Source organism: Falco cherrug, chromosome 1 (genome assembly GCF_023634085.1).
Source record: "Falco cherrug isolate bFalChe1 chromosome 1, bFalChe1.pri, whole genome shotgun sequence".
Classification (NCBI taxonomy): Eukaryota; Metazoa; Chordata; class Aves; order Falconiformes; family Falconidae; genus Falco; species Falco cherrug.
Genome location: NC_073697.1, coordinates 94,950,758 through 94,969,018, shown reverse-complemented (window position 1 = coordinate 94,969,018; position 18,261 = coordinate 94,950,758). Strand labels below are relative to the sequence as shown.

Here is an 18,261-nt window from a genome sequence, read left to right as displayed (position 1 = left end):
CTAGAGACTTGTGTTTGTTCTGTAAAAAAAAAAAAAGTCGCGACTATTTTGTTGAGTCTTTGAAAACAGCCTATTTCAGCATTTTATATATAGATAAATAGATACAAATATCTATCTATCTATATACACACACAATAACACATTATTATACTTGGCAAACAGTACTAGAAATAGCAACCTGCAGGACAACAGGCAATTCACACACAAAATCCTCTTCTAAGCCATGCAATACATTTTATTTTCCCTTATGCCATTCATCATGACCCATTATGGGTTTTTTCTCCCTGCTCAGAGTACAAGGAGGGGAAGAAAAGGTGGCATCAGATGAACTACTGCGAGTCAGATGGTAAAACTGCATCGGTGCAATGAATAAATGTGGTAAAAATCCACTCCCCTACCCGCCCCCCCCCCCCCCCCCCGAAGGCATCAGCTTTTGCCCATCCAAAGCATGTTCTTCAAGTTTCCAACCACTGGCTTCGCTGCCAGTTTGGAGGTGACATCTGCACTCCTCAGCGTGGATTGTGGCTCACAGAGCATGGAAGACTCGATTGAAACGGCCTCTTTTGAGTCCGTTATGGTCGATACATCCATGTCACTTGATAAGTCCTCAGAAGACAAGTTAAGACATCCTAGCTTGGCGAGAGAATTGGACCTTTTCAGAGGAGAAGACACAGTCAAGCCAGCCAGCCGCAACCTGGTCTCAATTTCCTGAGTTCGCTGCTTCACCAGGCCGGGCTTGCCCCGCACGCTGTGGATACTGTCACTGCTGGAGCTCCGCGTCAGGTTGGAGCTCCGGGAGGAGGAGGGGGTGTAGCAGATGGTCTTCAGGAAGTCCTTGGTGAAACTGCTCGTGTGCTCCAAACGACACATGACAGGGGTGGAGGTTTTCTGAGGGAACCCCTCTAAGACGCATTTCACCTCCAACTTCTCCACGTTGTTTGCTGCACCTTCGGTTATCAGCGCTGCTGGTCCCAGAAGAGGTACGAGGCCGTGATGCGAAATCAAATCCTCGCTTTCCTCCACGATGCTCGAGTCCACTCTGCTCAGGGGGCTCTCTCTGAGCAGCGACGAGGCGTCGGAGGGCAGGCTTTTCAGCCGCTCCAGCTCTTTGGTATGCTTCCTAACCAAGCCTGCTTTCTGCAGCTGAATAAGAGACTCCTGATGCTGCATCAAGTAACTGTTTGCACTTGGCTTTTCCAAGTCTTTGCTGAACAAGTACTTCAGATCCTTGGTAGCTCTGCTGTCTTTTCTGGCTAGAGACTCTTCTCTTACCACTTCTGCATTAAGGAGGCCCTTGTCACAGTGTGAGTTTCTCCTGGGCAGCAGAGTTTTGACTGGGTTTTTTGGTGCATCTTTGCCTTTCTCCAAAATGCTGCAGTGTTGATCAAGTGATTTACAAGCACCAGCCTCAAAAGTACCAGTTCCTGCCGACAGAGGAAGCGGAGCCTCATTATTTTTAGTTCTAATTGCTTCCTCTGAGTGCGCCTTGCTGGGCAGGTGGTCCGCCAAGTTGGAATTGATGTGGGAGAGGAGGGCCGGTTGCGTGCAGATCGTGGTGCTGCGACGCGCTGTGCTGGCGTTCAGCTTTTCGCACTGCTCCCCAAAGGAGTCGGGAGACAAACCGGCCGAGGAATACATGCAGTCAGCGCAAGACTGGTAGGAAGGCTTGACCTTACTGAGGATCCCAAATACGGCATCGTGCTGCAAAAAAGAAAACAGGTACAGATAAACGTGCACAGAACAGGACATCGCCAACCAGCAGGGTGAGAGGCACAGACCGCAAGAGACATTTATAGCCAAGCAGATTTGAAACAAAGCCCATTTCCACTTCTCTTGAGGCCCTGCAGCAGGAACAAAAGCCACGTACTTTCTCAGCAGACAGTATCTTCAACGGAAGAATACCTACCGTTTCAAGTGACGGTCATGCAAGCAAGCTGCCCAAAGCAGTTTACAGGGCGCTCACATGTGCGCGCTCTCTCTCTGGCATCTAAATCCATAGCTTGGGCAAGCAAAGCCATGTTCAGAAGCACTTCGAAAAGGAAGCAGCTCATCATGGAATGCAAGGCTTTATCCAAGTCAAATGAAACTGTGCTATGAAGATGAGAAGAGCAGTTTCACTTGCAGTAGAGTCAGCCATGCTAATCACCCACCTACGTTTCAACTCCATACGCACCTCAAAATCCTCTGGGCAACTCCTTTTGCTGTTGTTGTTGTTCAAGTTCTCTCTATTAAGCCTGCTCTCCTCCTTGTGCATGGACAAACGCCGCTTCCACTTCTCCATTGGGTTTTCCTCCCTGACACGGTCCTCCCCTGGGTCCCCATGGCCCAGCACTATCCTTCCCTTGAGGGGGCTGAAGTCCAGTTTCTTCTTTGCCTGCTTCTCGCAGAAACTGCTTAGCTCTGCCAGCGGCTCTGCTGTCTCCAGGGCTTTTGTTGTCTCCAGCAGCCTTCCCTCTGAAGGTGCAGACAGAGGCTGTCCCACCAGCGAGGCAGTGCGCTCCGCAAGCGCATCCCGCTCCAGCTCCTCCACTTGGAAAAAGCCCTCCCTGTCACTGGGAATCTTGTTCTCCAGCAGCGTGTCCGACAGGCGACGGAAGCAGTAATTAAACCCCACAGACACTTCTGTGCCGGCTCGGTTGTCCAGGTACGCTGACTGGGAAGGCATGTCCAGGTCAGCCAGGCGGTTTTCTAGGTCGATGTCTAAGCTCTCGAGTAAGAAGTCACCCGACCCCGTGGTGCCATCTGTGTGCTGGGGCAGGTTGCTCTCTGCCTGCTGCTTCCACAGCTTATTGTGGCGCTGCTTGCTGGGGGAAAAGACAAAGACGTAAGTGACTATCGCTGAACTCCAGGATGCTCAGTTCCAGGAACGTCCCTCCCTCCCCACAACCCGGAACTGAAGAGCTGGCGGCTGGGTCCAGCCCTGAGGTCCCACCTGGACAAAGCCATCTTTAGCACCGGGGTTTTGTCCCTCCTGCCTGCCCACTCCTGAGTATCTTTTGGCCCAGCAGACTCACAGCAGTGCCCTGTACTGCACCCGTGACGGGAAAAGCCCTCAGGAGTCGTCCCTCAGGGCAGAGGGGCACAGAGCCCCCCATCAGAGCAAAACACGCTGAACCAACATCTCTGCACGTCTCATGGCACGGTTCCTGCTGAACTAGAATGAAAAATTCTCTTCCTCTTGCCCAGTAGAACAGGGGCCAAGCGGAGCATGCAGAAACCCTTATTAGATACTACAGTGCCTGCAATGACAAAGACTTGTGATTGGCATGGTCACCCAGAACTGCAAATGATTTGCGTCCAACACTGCCTGAGCTCAGTTCTGCCTCATAAAACACAAACAATGTTTTGCTGAACAGTACTGGCTGCTGAGAAATACCAACATGCTTCCCAAACGCAGAGAAACCCTCGCTGAATTAAATCGGACCAGATCTCCCTAGAAGACAGCTAATTTCCATCCAGGGAGGCCTGGCATAGAAAAGGCTTAGAAAAACAGAATTAGCTCAGGCTTCTGCATCTGCCCTTCTAAAGAGGACCCTGCAGACTACAGCGCCATGCACGCTCTGCCAGTGTCTTTGAGCCTAACACGCGTGTGTGCAAGACATCAACAGAAAAACCTATTGCCTGAACAGAGCTCCCCACACCTACGGAGACTGATTAATATTGTATGATACAAAAACCCAAGCGGCTGCCTACAGTTAGCTGCTTTACTTCCTGCATGTCTCCCTTCCATTATTCATCCTGTCACCTTACCTGGCGTCTAAAATGCCTTCATATTCCAAAAGCTGTCTCATGAAGCCTGCATTCGGTCTTGCAATGCTGCGTTTTTGCTTGACGTAATTATAGGCCTTTTCCAGTGACCAGCCAAATTCCTTCATGGCATAAGCTATAACAGTTGATGCGGACCGGCTCACACCCATTTTGCAGTGCACCAGGCACTTGGAGTGATTCTTCCTGCAGAAAGACAAACAGGAAAATATGTCTCATCTTTCTGGTTATGGTATCTGTTACCATTTTACATGGTGGAGGGACGGTACATTGTCCTCCTGACCACCCTAACACCGTGGCTCAGGAGGCGAGAAACGTTTCAGGTTAATTAGACCATGAGAAGAACCTCTCTCTGGAAAAGTCTGGAGTCAGAGAAGGGCAGCTTCAATCATGCCGCTGTTTCAGAGACCACCACGAAGCCCCCTGTCTGCTTGCCTTTGCATACAGGGATAAGCAGGAACAACCCGAGTGGAAAAGCCCAGCAGAATTTGATGGGCTCTGTCACCATCTCTTGCCTGCAGAGACAGTTAGGGCTGGTCCAACACAGACGTGCTGGAGTACTTCCAGAACTTCCTGAGAAGAGGAAATGTCCTCGCTTCCTTTTGGAAACAAAACAAAATAATAATAATAATAATAAAAAGTACCACAGGCTAGGAACAGGTTAATGCCAGCACAGGAAGAGACAAGGTAAGGGAAGTTCCAGGGACACAGAAAACTCCTGGCAAAAGCCGTAACACGGAAGCCCTGTTGCTGCTTTCCGTGGCGGTGTGGCCTCGGGGAGGGCTCAGCTCCACGCTGGATTGAATCCGCAGGGCACGGTGTCAGACCCCCCAGCCTGGACGCGTTCTCTCACTACGCCACGTCTCCCAGCCCACTTACTTGGCCTTATTTATAAAGTGGTACGCCTCATTCCAGTGAGCCAGGAGGTCTGTTGTCTCTTCATCATATACTCGGATGTTGTGATAGGCAAACAAACCAGGGAAAAAATTATCAATTTCCCTGGTCACATTCAAAATGTAGTCAATGCTGTGGAGAAGAAAAAGGAAAAATAGACTTGAACTGCCACGATCATGAAAGAGGAGCTGGCGCACATTGTGAAGTCCATGAAATCCGACACAACACGAGCTGCAGGATTTTATCTACAGCCCTAATCCCGAACCCCTGGGACACCCGGTGACACAGGTCACACGTGTGACGTGCAGGGCTTGTCCATTCACCAGTCTCTCGCCACCAGTGTATCCCGCTCAAAGCATCAAAAGACCCTGGGCACAGGAGGGAGAAGTTTATTTTATCCCATCTGCCGAGGCTTGTAAACTAATGAAAACTCCTCGCTGTATGCCATACACAGTTTCTGGGATGCTAAAAGAAGAAAAGTGCCTCGGCTGCAAGTGATTTGTTTAGTCAAGAGCTGGGAACAGAACCCAGGAATCACAATTTTCAGCTGCCGGCTTTAAATGCAAAACCATCCTTTTCTCTTCTTTCCAACCAAAAATATGAAATAAGAGTCACATGGAACCTCTTGATTCCTGCCAAATATTACAGCAGGGATTACAATGTACCCGGAGAGAATGAATGCCCATGTTGATTTATTATCTCCTATCATTCAGACAAATCAAGGACACAGGATATTTGTTTCAGAATTTGTCCAGCTTTGACTTTTAGACACTGCATGTCAAGCTGCCTTCCCCCTAGATCAGAAGTAGTAACGTACTGTTTGATTTACTTGTTCAAAGATGTTCAGACATCTGTTCCCAAGGACTCCAAATTAAACATTTTCAGTCATGCTGTTGAGCAATGTTTTTCAGTTTCTCACATCAAGGTTGGTGTATGCCTTGGGCAAGCAGCAAATATTTATATTCAAAATTCTCACTCGTCCAAAAAGCGTGAAAGTAAATCAAGCCAAGAAGTGGTGTGGTGATGAGAGCGTGGTGAAAGACAGCCCTGCAGCTGCCTGTCTGGGCAGGTGAGATGGAGATTGCTCATCCACAGGAAGTTCTGCTCCATTTAGATAGAGTTTTTTCCTAAGCTTAGCGCTGTAGTATTTGCTCTTCTGCAGCCTGCAGGAATTCACACCTGACATAACAATACGTATGGCCATTTCACGCTCGGCTGCTACACATTGTGGGGGTTTCAGAGATCTTGATGCACTTCACGAACAAGAAGTTCTGTTATTTTCACTCTATGCGTTATTGACGGAAATGAGGTAGGAAAGATTTCTCGACCAAGGTCCCAATGGTGAGTTATCCACACTGCTGGGAATGGGCCCAAACTCATCCCTACAGTCTACAAACGTCCTATGTCATCTCAAGAGACCTGAATGTAAGTTGAAGGCAACAGACTGGAGGTTTCAGAGTCTAAGGCTGGTGCTTGCAAGATGCAGTACTCACCCCGAGCCCTGCAGCTCCTCAAGGTTGGATGCATTCCACTCGGACCCCTGCAACAGCCACAAAACACACATTTCAAGGGAGCTCGAGAGCATCCCTTTTTCCCAAGGTTCTGCAATCCCCTAGCCTCAGCCATCTTCCTTAGCTGCTAACTGAAATACTGGTAATAGCCCCTGAAACAGGAATAGGGCACCAGGGCAGCCAGCACCGCAGCTCAGCACAGGGATGCCCTGTCCTGAACAGGCACGGACCTCCTGAAGGACAAGGGCATTACATCCTCACCTAAGGAGTTAGTTCTAGGCCAGCATGTGACGGAGCCCATCCCAAAGCACTGCCTCTGGCTGCTCAGGATTTTTAAACACAGAGATAAGTAGTCTAGGGAAAGAAAACTATTAAACTAAAGAAGGGTAGATATTCGGAAGAAATTCTTCACTGTGAGGGTGGTGGGACACTGGCACAGGCTGCCCAGCGCAGCTGTGGGTGCCCCATCCCTGGCAGTGCCCAAGGCCGGGCTGGATGGGGCTGGGAGCAACCTGGGCTGGTGGAAGGTGTCCCTGCCTGTGGCTGGGGGTTGGAACTGGATGAGCTTTAAGCTCCCTTTTGATCCAAACTATTCTGTGATTCTACGTGTGGCATGACTAGGATCGCTAATACACAAGAAGTGAGGCAAGTCCTGAAAACTATGGGGGTGTTTACACCTTGGATCCGCCCCCATACCTGCAAACCAGGAAGCTAAAACGGGTTTAGAAAACAGGTTTTGCCCTCAAAGACGAGCACTTCCTCTGACTCTCTCCAGAACAACAACAAAAAAAGACCCAAGCATAACGGGCACATCTCAAGCAAGTCTTTGTTCCAGCTGGCAGTGCCTGGTTTTGCTTGGAGTACCATCTAGTGGCAAAAGATTCGACAGAACACACCCCGTTCGCTTCTGCACAAGCTGGAACAGCACATCACCTTTGGCCTTATTCTTTACATAGTTCTGGCCAAGCCTACAGAACTTCATGGGCTCAATCAAGAAAAACGATACAGTGACCCTAATCAAAGAGCAAAGGGCTGTCACGCGGGGCAGCACCCACAGCTAGACCCTTTGTCTGTCATAGAAAATCTCCACTGCTAGAAATAGAGAGGACTTGAGCTATGCCATGGTATGTCCTGAAACAGGATCAACCTGCCAGGAAAAAAACATTGTTATCAAGTCGCAGAAACAAGAACACAGCTAGAAAAAAGGGCTTCACTACTGTGGGCTTTTACAAGGAATATGGATCCTGGAGTAAAGTCTGCACAAAGGGCAGGATAGTGGGCTGTACCTCTGTCAGCCTTGACACCAAGTCCAGCTTCCTCTAAGCCCACTGTCTTGTCAAATCACTCCCACTGAGCCTCCTGCTATTCTGGAGCTCCTAACACAGCAGCTTACCAGATATAAATGATCAAAAATCAGAGACGGTTTGTCCATCTGACCCAGGATAAGCAGCATTTCATTGTCTATAAATTCCTTGAATTCCTTCAAGTTGCAATTCATGTGTTTCTCCAGCTCATTTCGTATCTGCAGAACAGAAAACAAAAGATGCCACCTAGAATCGTGTCTGTTCAACAGAAACATTTGCTGGCACTCCTTTGCAAAACACTTTTTCCGTACTTCATTAAAAACAGCAAGAGGGATTTGACCTTTTGGAGACAAGGAATCTCACTTCGTGGCATCTCTCCAAGTATCCCAGGCCCTCAAACTGAAGATCTGTAAATAAAACTTCAGATAAAATCTGAGAAAGAAAAAAAAAAAAAAAGAAAAAAAAGAAAAAAAAGAGAGATATGTATTTTTGGGGTACCTGCTTCTTAAAAATAATTTGAGAGATAAAAAACAAGACCTTGGAGAGCAGCTAACAAAAAAATGTGAAAGCCATTAGAAGAAAGGAGTGAATAATGGCAGCTGTGCTGGTGGAGAGAGATTTCCAGTACGCTCTTATTTTCAAAGCCCAGGCACAGATATAGTCCTCTCAATGCACCTCAGCTTCAGGAAGGTGCAGTGCAAAGCAGCACAACTTTGTCTAACCCACCATGGAAAATGGCTGCAGCAAAATCAAAGCATCTTGACTGCTTTGCAGAGTTAAGAACACGCACACAGACAGACGAGTTCTCAGCTTACGCCTACAATTTGTAACGCTGCTGTTACACAAGAGTGTATCCGAAGCCTTCAGTGCTAAGCTTTAGGAAGGAAAACCCTGCATGTTAACAGCCTCCCTTGAAAAACAAACAAAAACTCAACCCAAAAAAGAACTATTTCCATTTGCTCTGAGTATGTCTGCACTGCGGCTGGACATATTTACACCAGCCTGGGGGATGGATCCAAACTAGCTTTAGCCTTGACTTGTGATTTTCCATCCATAACCTCAGCAGCAAAATGTCAGCTGCAAGCCCCTCTGACGTTCGTTCAGGAACAAAGAAAATAAAACCTTAAAATGAAGCCAACAGGAGAAAGGAAGGCACATACTTTGCTCTGCATTGTTCACGAGCAAGTGAAGATTAGGACGCTCATCTGACCCAGCTACATGGCCTCAAGCCATCAACCACATCTTTTGAGAGTGCTGCCTTTGCTTGTGTAATTCACAGGGATGCACTGAGGAACAAGCATCTGCAAATTCACTGCTGGGACGTGCCTACATGTGCTACAACCAACCGTAACACAGGCATCACCTTCAAGGCCACTTTGCTGGCAAAGAACCAGGCACTATATGCTTGAAAGCCACATACTTGTTACTAAGGTCTTGAAAAACGCACTCTGATGCTGATATTCCCCACAGGGGAAACAGAAGTACAGCAAAGCCAAAGAGCAGAGCCTTTACGGAACAGCTGGAAATACACACTCAAAAGCCAATGACACCTAGTCAGTCATATGGTGTCTCTTCATCACTGCAGCACTCCCTGGAAAAGGAGTCTAGCAGGAAAAATAAGAGCGGGAATTTTTCTATTTACCTCCTTAGAAGTCACATTTTCCAGGTCTTTGCTCATCATGATGCTCCGGAGTTTGGCTTTAATGAGGCGTTCTGTTCGTTCTCTTTCAGTTGGCCTGAAAAGGAAAAGGAGAGGATGTCTCCAAGCTGGCAGTAAACATACAGCGCAACTTACACAGCACAGAGGACTTGTATTAAAAGCAATTTTTATGAGAATAACAGAAGAAAAGCATTTGAAGACATTTATGAAAAGAAAGGAAATGAACCACCGCAGGAAGAAATGGGAGAAGGGGAGATTTCTCTCATGAGCCAAGCCAACTTATTTAATAAAATTCAGAACTGACTTGTCAACAAACAGGGCTGGAGAGTCGGGGCGGGTGGACTCCAGGTCTTGCATCGCATTCCACTCATTGATGCAGCTCTGGTCAGAGCTGATGCAGCTTTCATAGTATGTGGCCCAGACCAAGGCCACCCCACCTGGGAAGTAGTTATACCTTCTTGCAACTTCACAGGCTTTATGAAGGATCTGTAAAGCAGACCTGCAAGTTTGGAGAACAAATTTGTGCAGATGTGAGCAGCAGGAACAGGCAGAGCAGGATCTGAGAGTTTTTCACAGAGAAAAAAGGTTTTTAGCATTGTTTGTTGCAATTTGCTTTTCTGGGAGCAGGAGATTTATTGTATCAGAGTTCAAAGAGGACACAAACTGCACCTTGGAGGCTTTCTCAACAGCCAGTCCAAGGCAGAGGCTGAAATCTTCTGCTGATTAACAGGCAAGCACAAGGCACAAGTCACTCTGGGATCTAATCATTAGCTAACTTGTAAAGCCAGACCAAAGAAAAATAAAGAACATGGACAATCTTCAAACCACCTTCAGCAAGGAGTCAAATGCATATTTACCAGCATTCTTGGCCCCTGACATCCTCCAGGGACAAGGCCCAGATTGGGTCATTTGTTTTTGCAAATTCTAACATTACTTTTTCCTTCCTTCCCTCCTCATTTTTTTTCTCTCCTTTTTTTAAGGCTCTACTCTGAAGATGTCATTGTACTGAATACATTAACCACATCTAAGGCTGCCAACAGGAGGGGCCGAGTTCAAAAGTGACAAGAACAAGAGTTTCATTTGGTTTTGTACCAAATCATCGCTTGCACGACATCCTTCTCTACAGCTGTATCTTTTCCCTATCAGATGCCGCAAGGACAGGGATCTCTCAAGGCTCCAACAGGAGCCAGCAAACTGCCCAGGCCAAAAGCGATGCATTTCTTCTGTGCGAGGCTGGGTAGCAGCCTCTTCAAGAAGGAATCTGCTGGCACAGCTGCTGCTGATTCAGCCACCTCTGCTTCAGTGTTTTGGAATCCCTGCACATGGGAGGGGTGACAGGAGCTGAAAGGTGAACAGGCACCCAGGGCAGCACAGAAAGTTTCTGTGCAGCAGGAATCCCAGCCTGGCCCCAGTAACGAGGCAGAACACGGGGAATGCCATCAGATTGGCAACGGGTCCCGAGACTCCTCCTTCAGCCACTTACAAAAACATGCAGAGAGGAAAGACTGGGTTTGCAGCCTGATGAATTCAAGTTGGTCTTTCATATTTATTCATCTCACTAGTACCACTTCCCTTATTCTGAAGGGCACATACTGCTCTGAACAGAAGCAGAAGATCCTGTTTTTAGATCAGTATTCCCACAGTCGCCTGACAGTGCTACCTGCTGACACAGGGAAGCAGCCTCTCTGCTGCACCTCACTAAATACAAATTATGGAGAATGCTAAAATGCAGTTTGTGGATTTGTTTTTCATTTACTCACAGAAACGACAGTCTTCCTCAATAAAGCTCATTAACACACGTACCACATGGCTTGCACCGACACTGGCTTGAAGATGTGCATTCTCCCTGCGGTGCTCACGCTGAAGCCGCTAACAGAGAGAGGGGAAAAAACACACCAGTCAGAAACTGCTCTTCAGGTTGCACTCCATACACAGCTACTGCAAGGCAGCTATAGGGGCACTCACAATCAAAAAGAATCAGGGATGAGAATTTCTACCACCAGTTTTCCAATGTTATAGACTGCCAGGAATGGGAACTCCACCCCTCGAGTGGTATTTCAGAGCACATTCGCTGGGTACCAAAGCAGTTTGAGAGCAGCAAGACAAAAACTCACTGCCTGAATGACTGCAGCCATGAATCTGAAATTGGAACTTAATTTGCAAGGTGACAGAGAAGCTCTCCCACAGCAGCCCCCCAAGCAGGGAAGGACATTCACATTTATCCTTTTAATGTGGTTTCTTACCCATCACCGTCAAGATGGATTTTAGTATCACTCCACAGACGAAGAACCATTCCTATAGTGCAGCTTTTACTGGAAGAGAGATTGTTATACAGGCTGTTAAATATAGGCCACAATGCAGTCATGCCAATAATCTAAATTATTAATACTCTTTAATTTTTAAAATCCTCAAGACTTGCTCTAGTAATTCCTAGTAATATCTTAGGCCATCAAATGCACAGGAGACCGGCCTGTGAAGTCTAAAGGTCTACTCTGATATTAGCATGCCAATTGCTCCACAGGGCTGGAGAAACATCAGAGAAGCAAGAATCAGAATTACCAACTCCTCTCTCCTGCTCCAGAACCTGTCAGAAAGCACTGCAGTATTTGCCCCATAATCTTTCCTGCTCTCTCAACCTCATAAGCTCAGTGCAAGGCAGTTCCCTAACAGGACATAAAAGCAGGTCACAGTGATCTGGCTGCAGATTCAGCTCACTAAAGCGAGGCAGAACGTGAGCCTTGGTAGGTGGCAGAGCAGCTGCCTGCCCTTTCCAAAGGGGACCCAAGGGGCCTTTCAAAGGACTGCGTGTTCGATTTTCACTTCATCACTCTGGCTGGTAGAAAAGACAAAAATGGATTTTATGAGTTTACCCAAAAGAACACTTTCATTTCAGAGAGGCAAGAAAACTGTACTCTAATAGGGACCAGCAACTTTCAAGTAGTAAATAATTAAGCTACTGAGATATTAAAGTTTTAAAGGAAATTGGGATGCATACAGCAACAGCCAGTTAGCAAAGATCTCTGGTTTTGTTTCATTATTTCCTTTCTTTTTTAAGCCTTCAGCCGCTTTCTACAGAGGATCAAAGGATTTGACAGGCCAGTTTGAACACACATGTGGACAATGTGCACTTTAGAGCTTTGCAAGAAAAAAAATGGTTTTTATTAAACACATGTAAAAGGACTAAAACCCACAAAAGTGCCTGACAAGTCAAACTGTCAGCAGTCAGAACACTTACAGCTCAGCAGTGACACCAGCCCCAACACAGAGCCATGGAGTCACTCAATGAAGTTGCTAATGCCAAGTGACTTCTTCATGCATGAGACTTACCCTTAATTAACAAAACCTTTGGCTTTCAGGGGAGACAGTAATTGAAATGGCAGCTAACCTTACAGTTAGGATGGATTTGTCATAACTTCTCCATCCTTCCTCGTCTCACATCAATAATCACCCGAAGCAAATTATTGCAATGTTGTTTCAGATTTGAAGATGACATTGCATTCACTGCTGCTGCACACTAAGTGTGCCATAAGGAAATGCTACATTGGAATTTCCTCCATAACACTAACAGCAGTAATTTAACAGCAGATACAAGAGGCAGCAAAGCCAGTGACAATAATCACAGCAGGGAGGCATGGCTAGGAGTTTCCCTACAGGTCTCACTGCAGTGCAGAAGCTCCCCACTTCCACTTACAGCAATGGAAACAACCTCTAAGGTTTTCCAGCTCCACCAGCACAACACGGCAGCCTGATAAATCACTGGAGAACAGAAACAACAGTCTGGAAGCTCTGACTTCTAACTCCAGCTCTGCCGAATCAGCCCTGTGTCTCTGAGCCAAGGGCTTTTCTGCCTTGGTTTACTCACCTAGAACTGAAATCACGGGAGAGGGTCTGCGATAATAAAATATTACATTTGCCTTCCAAAATATTAAGTGCTCTTATCAGTTAAACAAAAGAAACAGCTCATTACTGACACATTGGTTTGTTGGTTTGGGAGGTCCTTTTGCAGTATTGTTTTTTGATATTATCTTGTAAGTAAACAAAAACCAGCTCCATTGCATCCTACCATCAACAGACTTGAAGTCTAGTGGACAGAATAAGTTCCAGTTTTGCAAATGTGTCTGCAAGAGTGTTTTGTAGTGAGCAGACAGCAGACTACCACACAGGAAGTAAATGCCACAGCCTTAGAGAAGGATTACACGTGAACGCCTTGCTCACAACTGCACAGAGAGCCCAAGGAGACTGAAAGCTTTCTGGAACAAAAACTGGTCAGAAAACTCAACATGTCCTTTCCCTTGCTAGAATTTGCAGATGTGTGTAAACCAGCTGCTTGGGGACAGTTTGGAGTTGACAGGCTTTCCAGAGAGCCCAGCCTCGCCTTAGACATACCTCTCCTTGCTGGAGAAATCCACACCCAGCAAAATATTCTCTTCTGTGTCCTGTCGTCCGCTGCTGTATACAACCACCATGTACCGGACTCTGTCTGTCCACACACTTTCCAAACGGACAGCCTAGAAAAATGTCATCAAGCTCAACAAACTAGCTTTTGGATAATTATTACTTCCATTGCTGCCTAACATTTTTTTAAGGTGTAATTGTGCCCAAAACCTTTATTTAACTGCAGTATAAAAGAACAGGGAGAGACTGTCCATTTTCCAGCAGGGCTAGCTGCCAGTTTGACTTGGCATCAGGTGGGGAGAAGATTAGCCTAGACTATCTGCCTCAGTTCAGAGAAATACTACAAAACGTAACCTGAAGATTTGCTCCAAAGAGGTTCAACTAGAAAGCTGGTAAAAAACATTGGTCAGGCACTGAACTGAAAACAGAAGCAGGCTCAGAGGATACTTGCACTCACAAGCCTTCACTGAAATATGCTAGTCATGCTGAAGGGGATAAATGACATACACACTTTTCTGCAGTGACTTTTATATCCTCTGCAGATTTCTTTAAAAGAAAGCCCAGCCCCCTTTGTGCAATTTCAAGACTGACTTAAGAGTGTCCACTAGCATCAGCAAGCTCTTGCCTTCTCCTGTAGCGGCGTTTGTCCACTGACTGGAAAATTAAATTTAACAAAACAAACACGCTTCAGACAGATCAGTTTCCTGACCCAAGTCATTACCTGGATGTAAGAACTGGGGCAAAAGGAGTGGACAAGAAAACGTGGTAGGGCTGGCAACCAGCACAGAGTTAAGCTGACTCTGAAACCTAGGATTTGTCAATGCTTTTCATGAACCTCTACAGGTCTGTTTCAAATGCCTTCAACAGAAAGGAGAGCAGGAAAATGCATCTTTTCTTACCAGTTTGATCCTATCCTCACAGCGAAGGAGGTTGATCATCACCTGGAGGTGCTGGGGCAAATCACCTGCAGAGAAAGCAGAGAAATAATCAGAAAGGGTCTCTTGCTTGCTGCAGTAAGAATCAGCAGATCTTGACCTTTAATGAAACTGGATGTTTCCAAGTCAAAAAATAACATTTAAGGGAGGCCAATTAACCCTGCTGTCCCAGTGAATAGTGACAGAGGTGAGCTTCTTGGATGAGCATTATCTGGCTGTGTGAGAACTTGACCTCACAGTATTTGGAAGCTAACAGATATATTGAGACCACCTGTGACTGGCACAAATGATGATACCCTTCTGTTGCAGAATTTTGGGGAAGACAGAAAGATAAGGGCACTGAGGACAGGGGAGGAAGAGGCAGGAGGAACAACTCTTGATTAAAAAGGGGACAAAGGAGAAAAAAAAAAAACAACTTTGACTTGTGAAACACACATAGCGCTGTGGGACCAGCCCCACTGGCCTGATGGAGGGTATATCTGAACATGAGAAACTTCTGAGGAGGAAAGGCTGCACAATGGCCCACTTTGGGTGATGGATTCCCTTCTATCTCAAAGTGCTGCACACATAGCGCTGTGGGACCAGCCCCACTGGCCTGATGGAGGGTATATCTGAACATGAGAAACTTCTGAGGAGGAAAGGCTGCACAATGGCCCACTTTGGGTGATGGATTCCCTTCTATCTCAAAGTGCTGCTCATGCAACAAGTCCCCTCTGCTCTAGAGCAGTGGGTACATTTCTGCTTGGTGAAATGAACAAGGAATCCGTAAGAAAACAAAACAAGTTCACATCTAATAACTCAGTAATGCACTCATAACTTTCCATACAAGATAAAATTCCTTCCGTAGGATGTTTGCTGGGTATATGAAATTGCTGACAATTAAAAAAACACAAAGCCAAGCTTGGCATTCAAACACCCTCTTTGTGCTTGGAGTGTTTACTAAGCAGCAGACGCACAGTATCACACTGTGCCTTTCCCACATGCTCCTGCTCTCAAAATGCCCCAATGATCTTACTTCTTTCCCAGTAATCACTTATTCCAAAACCATCAAAGACAGAAGGCATAAAAACACTGGGTAAGTAGAATCCACATTTCCGACCCCCCTATCTGCTTATCCATCCTTACGTACGTTCACCGTACAACTTCCTGCCATTTCTTGCCACCAGTTTGGCACACTGGAGGGGACCCAAATCCTGCTAAGATGTTCCTCACTCCTACCGGCAACAGCAAAAAACCCCAGCAACAGGAAGTTTCAAAAGAACAAATGCTGCCAGCCGCACCAAAAGTCCCAAGCTTCAGGTTATTATTACCTGGTCCAGTGAAAGGTGTCCCTGCCCACAGCAGAGGGGCTGGAACTAGATGATCTTTAAGGTCCTCTCCAACCCAAACCACTCTGTGATTCTATGATTATTGGAGGCTGAGAGAGCACTCAGAGAAATGTGCTGAAGCAGGACCTTAATAACTACAGAAGATGTGTTAGAGCCCTGTGACTCAGCCTATCCAATTTTCCTCCCCACAGGCCAAAGGGAAAGACAAAGATCAAATCCCTGAAGCACAAGTGACATTTCTTCTTCTGCAGCTGTGGAAAACAGGGGTACATATTCAGCACAGACCTTCTGGCTCAGCAGGCTACCCTGCCTAGAGAATGACATACTGAACACCATCATGTCTGCAGAGAATAAGCTTCTACTCCAGCTACGGTTCTGAGACAACGACAAAAATGTAAACAAAGTCTCCATAATCACATGTTCTCATCTGAATCAAGTGGGCTGAAAACCTGATTTTACTCAGCAGGTTGTACAAGGCCCACTATGACAATAAGAGGAGTCACCCGCCCACCCGTGCGTGCTATTAGCCTGTCCACGAGGACGGGATGAGCAGCAAAGCAAGCAGGAAAACGAATTTCAGGAGATGACTTAATCCACTACCTGCATGTTTGTGAGGATGCTGTAGACTTCGCTGGCCCTGGGAGCTGTTTCCTTGTTGTAAGAAAAGGGCTGCACCTTTCACCATGAAAAAGCTCTCGCTTAGGCTGGAAAACAAATGATAAGAGGAAATCAACTGAAAGGAAATATCAGCAAAATGCGTGCTCAGGTCTGTATGCCTAGGGAAGGGCGGGCTTCCCCTCGCTAAAACGTAGTAGGATTTTGCCATGAGAAGCTGCTCCCAAAGTTTAATCCTGCTACTTGCACGGCATGGCTCCAGGATTATTCATGGATAATTCATGTGTCATTTCCCACCAACATTTTATTACTTGGCCACTGCAGGAGGTACTTGCCTGAGCTGTCACAGGCTGGAAATGACTTTATCACTTGATAATCAAATTCTGCAACTTACAAACAGTGGAGGGTAAGGCTTTTTACAGGTTTAGACCTGTAAAATGATTGAAGATCAGGTTCCGAGTCAATCAGTTCCTACTAATTTCAGTTCTCGAGATTTCTTTGGAATGCAAAACCAAGAACATGCTACCATAAATTGTCTGTAGATTTAAAGAGGAAGGGAGGGTAGATGAAACCTGTACATCACAAGAGAAAGGAAACTGCGCTGAAACCTCAGGGGAAAAAACAACCGACAATAGTTAAAGATTTTGCTTTGCTCTGGCTAGATACAGCCGCCCTGGAAAATACTACTGATAAGAAAGCAGGTCACAGTATGTGTATGTGCAAATACATAACGATATTTCCACAGAGGTGAATGACACAGTCCCCAGAACGTAACTAAAGAGAAGGCTGAACAAAATCAGTAGTTACAGTAAGCACCAGCACAAGCCTAATTACATAGTACCACAACACACTCGCGAGCATTTTAGAAATAGACTTGGACATAAGTGGTAAAGTTAGCATTTCCCACAAGGCTGAAAATCAACATCTACTAAGCTACCTTTTAGTTGCCACAGTAACTGCTTACACTGCATTTCCTACACTTCAAAACATCACAAGAGACATTCCTTGTTACAAAGCCCAATTTTCTGCTGGCCTACACTTCCAAACATAGATCGTCATTAATTACTGTCTGCTATCTACTAAATATAAATGCTCCATTATGAGATTGTGCTACACAGGAGTTACTTATGCTACTGAAAATGATCCCACAGGAGTTACTACTCTCAGCACTTACCTATTCTGTACTTTATCTGAAGTCTTTGCCTTTGGGCAGAAGTGAGCACTAACTAATGCTCTGTTCTACCTTAAGTGTTTTTGTGAAGAGACACAAATTTAACTTCTTTTTGGCTTTTGCGGCAAGTTCAGCTTTTCCTTTCTCTGTGAACTCAGCCAAGGTTCCCAGGCAAAACTTCCTCATTTTTCAACTCAACCTTCAAGGTGCAAAATTCCCAGAAAAATCTGAATCAGGTTTGGAATTTCAGCTGCTTTTAAAAACCAAACTAGAATTTTTGCCCAAGTTCCAGGCTCCACAAGTCATATATCAGATCAATAAAATGCCAGCAGGACAACTGCACTCAAATTAAAACAAGCTTTTCTCCATTTGCACTCCCACAGCATTCTTGCACTCACCACTCACTTCACTAGCAAGCTGTGTCTGAACAGGAGCCACGCAGTTTGCTTGTGATCCGAAACACCAGTTTTGCTCTGCCCGGCACACACACTAGCAGCAAGAACTTCTGCAAACAGGAATTTGGTTTATTCCATAAGTAAGCCAGGAAGAGTCTTGTTTCCTTCGCGCACCAGATCTCACAGGAAAGCATTAAAAAAGGCCAGAAGTTGCACAAAAGCAGTGACACCAACACAATGTATAGGATAATCAGCTAGATACCAGCTTCACACACACTCGTCTGGTTT

At 46.1% G+C, this 18,261-nt stretch overlaps 1 protein-coding gene across 6 annotated transcripts in view; it reads right to left on the bottom strand.

Moving 5' to 3' along the window:
- Positions 1-209: 209 nt before the first annotated feature.
- Positions 210-18,261, bottom strand: part of SSH1 (slingshot protein phosphatase 1) — a 37,506-nt gene continuing 19,454 nt past the window's right edge. For 3 of the 6 annotated variants that reach the window (XM_055708590.1, XM_027797847.2, XM_027797843.2), the window contains 13 exons: positions 16,393-16,496; positions 14,429-14,493; positions 13,521-13,642; positions 11,378-11,446; positions 10,938-11,003; positions 9,439-9,633; positions 9,117-9,210; positions 7,564-7,692; positions 6,153-6,199; positions 4,645-4,791; positions 3,751-3,951; positions 2,174-2,804; positions 210-1,701 (listed from right to left, as the gene is read on the bottom strand). In XM_055708590.1, the coding sequence (XP_055564565.1) occupies positions 427-1,701; positions 2,174-2,804; positions 3,751-3,951; positions 4,645-4,791; positions 6,153-6,199; positions 7,564-7,692; positions 9,117-9,210; positions 9,439-9,633; positions 10,938-11,003; positions 11,378-11,446; positions 13,521-13,642; positions 14,429-14,493; positions 16,393-16,496 (3,145 nt within the window). In that variant the 3' untranslated portion in view covers positions 210-426. Of the gene's footprint in view, positions 1,702-1,906; positions 2,092-2,173; positions 2,805-3,750; positions 3,952-4,644; positions 4,792-6,152; positions 6,200-7,563; positions 7,693-9,116; positions 9,211-9,438; positions 9,634-10,937; positions 11,004-11,377; positions 11,447-13,520; positions 13,643-14,428; positions 14,494-16,392; positions 16,497-17,976; positions 18,084-18,261 lie in introns of all 6 variants that reach the window. The other 3 variants (XM_027797844.2, XR_008731968.1, XM_055708617.1) reach the window with 3 other exon arrangements.